This window comes from Meleagris gallopavo, chromosome Z (genome assembly GCF_000146605.3).
Source record: "Meleagris gallopavo isolate NT-WF06-2002-E0010 breed Aviagen turkey brand Nicholas breeding stock chromosome Z, Turkey_5.1, whole genome shotgun sequence".
Lineage (NCBI taxonomy): Eukaryota > Metazoa > Chordata > Aves > Galliformes > Phasianidae > Meleagris > Meleagris gallopavo.
The window spans coordinates 40,586,205-40,592,465 of NC_015041.2; the positions used below are offsets into that span (position 1 = coordinate 40,586,205).

At 39.5% G+C, this 6,261-nt stretch overlaps 1 protein-coding gene across 1 annotated transcript in view; it reads right to left on the reverse strand.

Annotated features, from left to right (window-relative positions):
- Positions 1-2,657: 2,657 nt before the first annotated feature.
- Positions 2,658-6,261, reverse strand: part of CHSY3 (chondroitin sulfate synthase 3) — a 170,956-nt gene continuing 167,352 nt past the window's right edge. Inside the window, exon 5 of the mRNA XM_019610565.2 lies at positions 2,658-5,388. Coding sequence (XP_019466110.2) covers positions 3,823-5,388 — 1,566 coding nt within the window. The 3' untranslated portion in view covers positions 2,658-3,822. The remainder of the gene's footprint in view (positions 5,389-6,261) is intronic.

Genomic DNA, 6,261 nt, shown 5'->3' on the forward strand with positions numbered 1-6,261 from the left:
TACTATTTTACTTTGAGCAAATACTTTCTGGCCTCTAAGTTAAAAAATTGAAATAAGCACCGGATTATACCTCAGCAGATAATTATTTCCTTACATGTTTCTAATAATTATTTACATTATTTTCACTCATGTTTTCATTCATGTGCACGAAATGTGTAAGGAAACTTGGAGCAAAACCCACAAAAGCATGCAGAGGGCCTCAGAGAAATATCTTCCTTTGAATAGGAAAGGATGTAGTGGGAACAAATGTACCCTCAGCAAATGTACCCTTGCTGATGATACAAAGCTGAGTGCTGCAGTTGACACAATGGAAGGGAGGGACACCACCCAGAGGGACCTGGACAGGCTCAAAAAGTGGGCACATGAGAACCTGATGAGATTCAACAATGCCAAGTGCAGGGTGTTGCACTTTAGTCAGGGCAATCCCAGATACAGACTTCCTGAGATCAACTCTGTGGAGAAAGCCTTACAGGTACTAGTAGATGGGAGGCTGGACATGAGCTAGCAGCGTGCTCCTGCAGTCCTGCAGCCTTGAAGGCCATCCTGGGCTGCATCAACAGAGGGGTGACAGCAGAGAGAGAGGTGACTGTCCGCCTCTGCACTGCCCTGGTGAGGCTTCATCTGGAGGACTACATCTAGGCCTGGGACCCCCAGCACACAAGGGAAGAAGAGCTGTTGGAGCGGGTCCACAACAGGCCACAAACATGCACAGATGGAGCACCTCTTTTATTAAGAAGGTGTGAAAGGGCTGGGCTTGCCCAGTCTGAAGAAAAAAAAGCTCCAGGGACACCAAATTGCAGTCTTTCAGTGCTTGAAGGGAGCTTACAAGCAGGAGTGAGACCAAGTTTTTACACAATCTGGTAGTGATAGAACAAGGGGGAATGGCTTTAAACTAAAAGAGGGGAGATTCAGATCAGATATTAGGAAGAATTTTTTTACTTGGAGGGCAGTGAGTCTCTGGCACAAGCTGCCCAGAGAAGCTGTGAATGACTCCTCCCTGGAGGTGCTCAAGGCCAGGCTGGATGAGGCACTGTGCATCTTGATCTGGTGGCTAGCAATATTGCTCATGGCAGAGGATTTGGAACTAGGTGATCTTTTAAGGTCTCTTCCACCCTAAGCCATTCTATGATTCTATGATGAAACCATCACAAACATTTATCAGCAGGAATTCACTTTCCTGTTCCTTGCTCTTGGCTTTCTAATCAAATTAAGCGAGAGCTTTGCACTCACGCAGATTCAAAGAGAAGCCCACAAGAATTCCTTCAAAACAAATATTTTTATTTTCTAATAATTTTATTTTCTCCAGACATTTGAGCTACTGATACTGGGCTAGGAATTTCCAGAAGAATGATAAGCAAGAAGCTCTCCTCTGGGAGGGCAGACATGCATGAGTTATCTGCTGTCATCTACTACAATTACTAGTTTTTCTGAGGCAATGGACCTGGCCTTTTTAAAAGCGTATAAAAAGGCTATGGCCAGCCCTTTATTATCCAGTTTACCCATTCCCCTTCATGGATGCCTTTTTCCTTGCACAGTAAATCCAGAACAAGGACTCACAAATAAGAGACATTAACTGACCTATGTACCCTCCCGGTGCCTTATTTTATCAGGATATCTTCACACAAACAGACTTGCCAGTGAATTCCAACCCCTTGGTTGCTGTTTGAAAAGAAACACAGAGAGGGTAGCAGGAGGGGGAGTCACTATGAAAAATGTATTTAAGCATATGAAAACTTCAATAACTGTTTACTTTTTTTTTTTCTTTTTTTTTTTTTCCCCCCCAGTTGTCACTGTTTTATGATGTTTGGTTATGGTATTCCACACCATAACATCATGTGGTGCACTGGGAGTTACACTGTTAATGCTCCAGGTCCGGATACCTGTCCTGGAAGAGAAGAACTACTACATCCCCCAGAGGACTACTTGCTGTTCTGTTATCATTTCCGCTCAGTGGGAAAAGATAAAAGGCCTTCTTAGGTTATCTGACAGCCCTTTCAATTGTCTGGCTTGTCCCTGTTGCGGGTGCTGTCTCACCACAGCATTAGAGTAAGACCTTTGGCTTTCAGACACACTCTCTCATTTAATTTGATTTACTAGTTTCAATTGTATTTTATTATATTGTATTATGGTGTGCTATCTTGCATTCTAATATCTTATTTAGTAAAATAGTTTGTTTCTGAGGAGATTGTTGCCGCTCTCTTGTTTTTAGGCCCATCTCTCTACCCTTTTCCCCTTTTTCTCTTATACCTTTTCCGGGGCACAGGTCCCTGTGTCCCCCCACCCTGCTAGTCACAAGACCAGGCCAAACCAGCCCGTAAACCTTTGACACCAGTTCAATTTGAAATGCAGATTGAAATCTAGAGTACTGAGATCAGAAGTACCCGCTGCATTTAAGTTTGACTGAAAGTTGATGGTTTCTTGGATGTCTTTGAACTCGTACCACAGTATAATATGAAATGTTCTAAGCATGTGGTAAAAATAATCGTAACAAATTCACTGCCTGAAATTAAAATAGGAACATCTTTTAAAATGATTCTCTATGATTCTCTATACATATATACGTACATATATATAAATATATATATATATATGTATGCATATATAGGGACATATACACACACACCACACACACACACGCACATTTGTAGATCCCCATATAAACATTTCTTAAAATACAAAAAGTTGCTTTCATTATTTCTTAAGTTGATATCATTTTAAATACATTACTCCATAAATCAGTAATATGACAACATCAGGCTGTCCAGAGAGATAGATTTTAACACAGACCTAAAACCTCCACTAATATAAATATATTGGTAAGGAATTTTGACCAGCAATTATAAATTTTGAAACTTAAATAATTATTCTACAATTATTTTAATTTTAACAACAAATTGTTTCTGAGTACCAATATTCACAGAAAACATAAAAAAAAAGATACAGCTTTAACTTCTAACGCTCTCTATATAGTGCAGTTTATGAGAGGAATGTAAAAGAAAATTATATATTAGAGATTCATTCTAAAAAGAGAAGCCCCAACTTAAGTGTTTCAAAAAAAGAATGTTGTTTGCCTGCACTTTATCATAAATAACCATGTTATGTCATAGCTTCTTGTCTGCAAATGAAGAACACTGGTTCACAAATCTCCTAAAATGTATATGAGGATTTGATTAAATTCCTTTCCTTGTGAAAATAAAGTTCATTTACGCTTAGAGTGAAGAACATTGAGGAGTTTGTTATTCTAATAAGACGTTTAAGGTAACTTGGTAGCCAGTACCAGTTGCATTTGCAAGTAACTCCTCAGTTTTTCTTTCTTTTTAAAAATAAAGGTACAATCATAGTTATTCGCTTACTTTAAAAACTCTAAAGATGAAGAAAAGTAGTGTTTATACATATAAGTCCTCATATAAATTATAAAACTCAAGTTTATCTAACAAAGTTCCATCCCCAGAAGAAGCATAAAGCACTTTTGTGGTACCTTCACTATTAAATATTTGTATCACATCAAGTCTGAAAAATGCAACAAAGATGATACTGTATCCTAAAGCCAAAAAGAATATTCTTCTGATGTAGTCTCTTGTGATGGATATGCTCCATGAGATCATGTGATTGCCATGATTTGACTGATTTTCGAATAAAAGAAATCTGAAAGAGTACACCTAACCAGTTCAGTAGGTATAAGAAACATCAGTGAACAGCAGACTCATCTTGTTTGAGGTCAGCAGTCTTTGGAAGACAAAGAGAAGGGAGTTTAAAAATACAACATCAAAATAAAAAAACAATGAGGTAAACTCCCCTTAAAAGGCCAAATGGGCTGGGATGTCAGGAGACAGTTCGATTGTATCTGACACCCCAATGTTTCTCTAGCCAGAGTTCAGCGAGCTGCATGGTTGAAGCAAATGTACTTGCTTTGGATCCTAAGCACATTTTGTATTGTTTTGGATCTAAACTGGGGTCACAATGAACTGGGTGAAAAATATGAACAACCCCTACTTCTTGACTTCTAAAAGCCTTCAAGCCCGATGTTATCACTTTAGTATAGAGGTCTACATCCTCAAGACCCCAGCCTTGAATTGAGGTATCAAATCCACCAGCAGTAAGTAGGTCACTTTTGTAAATACACGTAATTCCAAATCCATATTCCCTCCAAAACCCAGTTCTTTTTGTGAAAATAAAACTACTGTCAGCTGGAGGGTTGCCTCCATATACTACCTTTGGATCATACTGGCTGAAGATGATAGGGTAGTAAACCTGTTCTCCCTGAATAGTGTTTTCTCTGCATCTCTGTAGGAAGTCTGGTGTGAATATCAGATCTACGTCACAGAACAATAGCAAAGTGCCATTGTCATACTGGGATGAAGCCATTTCAAGACCTAAACCTCTGGAAAACTTTCCTGCCACAGGAAATAGGGTCATATCTGCTTTAGGATACTTAATGCTATATTCTTTCATCAGCTCTATGTGTTTACTGGAGTCCTGTCCTAACTCAGAACTGAAGAGAATTATTGCCAACTTTACATTCTGTCTGGGAATCAGACAAGTCTTCTCAAAGTTTTCCATAAACCTTGAGAAAATGTCAAATCTTCCTGCAAGAGGGACAAGAATATGTATTTTTTTGTCACTGTGTCCCACAATGTCTTTGGTGCTTTGGAATGATGAAGAAAAAATCTTTAAAGAATTTGAAAGAAGAGAGAAAGACTGTGTGTCAGTATTGGTATCCTCCAGCAGGCTTCTTACATCTAGTTCTTCTGCTTCTCTGAAGAAAGGTTTGCTGAACAGTTGCTGAAGGAAAGCATGACGTCTCACTGGAACTGTAACTTTCCTTCCTTTGTGTCTTTTGTACAAGAGTAATAAATCCAGGATGTACTCCACCCCATGCATAGGATCCACCCTGCGGTATCCATATTGTATTTCCTTGAAATCAATCAGTCTTCCTCTAGACCTAGAGTTCTCATTTATCATTTCCATGACTTGCATCACAGTGTCATCTAGCGCAGCCCGCAGGACACTGTTCACACTCTGCCGGGGTGGTTGGCCTTCTACCATTGAGTAAAGAAATTTTCCTGTCAGGAATTCCCACTCGATGACTTCAGATCTTTCATGTGGCTGGAAATTACTGAAAGATGGTATCACTCCCAGTTGCTGATCTTCCTTTGTTACTTTGCTGTTACTGAGCTTGCTCATGAGGGCACGTTCCCTATGGAGAAGAATGGTTCGATAGCGCAGTTCGGAAATTTTGCGACTCAGTATGTAATTGTGCAGCCTGTATTGGTAGGCTGGCCTTTTGTTTGGATGAAGTGTTATAGCTGTGTGAATTTTGCTGTTGTGAAGGTCTTGAATATAACCCATGCGGTTGTGTTCATAGTTCTCATGGAACAACTGCTGCATCTAGAAAACAGAGGGAAAAAGAAAGACATTAACTAACAGACACTGCTTCTTCCTACAAAATAATCTACAGTGGTACTGTTGATCATCAGCAATTCTGACAGATCATAGCTATCTTTAATCACAGATTTTTACAGTATTCAGTAGAGACTACTGGTTTTGATTGATTTTGGTCTTAGTTACAGTACAAGCCACAGTAAGTAATTAAACCTAACTAAACAGAAGGGCAGACATTTTGGGATCATCTTTACTTCATTTACATCGTGACAGTGATAGGACAATGGGGAATGGCTTTAAAGTAATGGAGGGGAGATTTAGGTTAGATGTGAGGAAGAAATTTTTCACTCAGATTGTGGTGAGGCACTGGAAGACTGCCCGGAAGCCCAGCTTCTGGAACACCTAGAGATGTTCAAGGTCAGGCTGGATGGATCCTTGGGCAGCCTATTTAATGGGTGGCAGCTCTGCCTATGGCAGGGGGATGAAAATGGATAGGCCTTAAATCTCCTACAACCCAAGCCATTCTATGAGTCTATGATTTAACTGCAACACTAATCAAACCTGTAACTGAGGTCTGTTCGTAATTTTTCCGAGTTCTTGTGTGCAGGCTGAACTATGGATGTTATGCATGAAACATTAAGTCTTCAGATACATCTAAAACCTAATTAGCACAGATCCTTACTAAAAGGTTAGCACTAATGAAAATGCATTTTTTAACAAGACCCCGGATTTCTATCTACAGAGCACATAGCTGCTTGTACCTCTTACAGCCATACACATATGGATAGTGCTACTCAATATTCATTAAGCAAATGGACTTCATTTCAACACAACTTTCCCTTTCCTTTCCTTTCCTTTCCTTTCCTTTCCTTTCCTTTC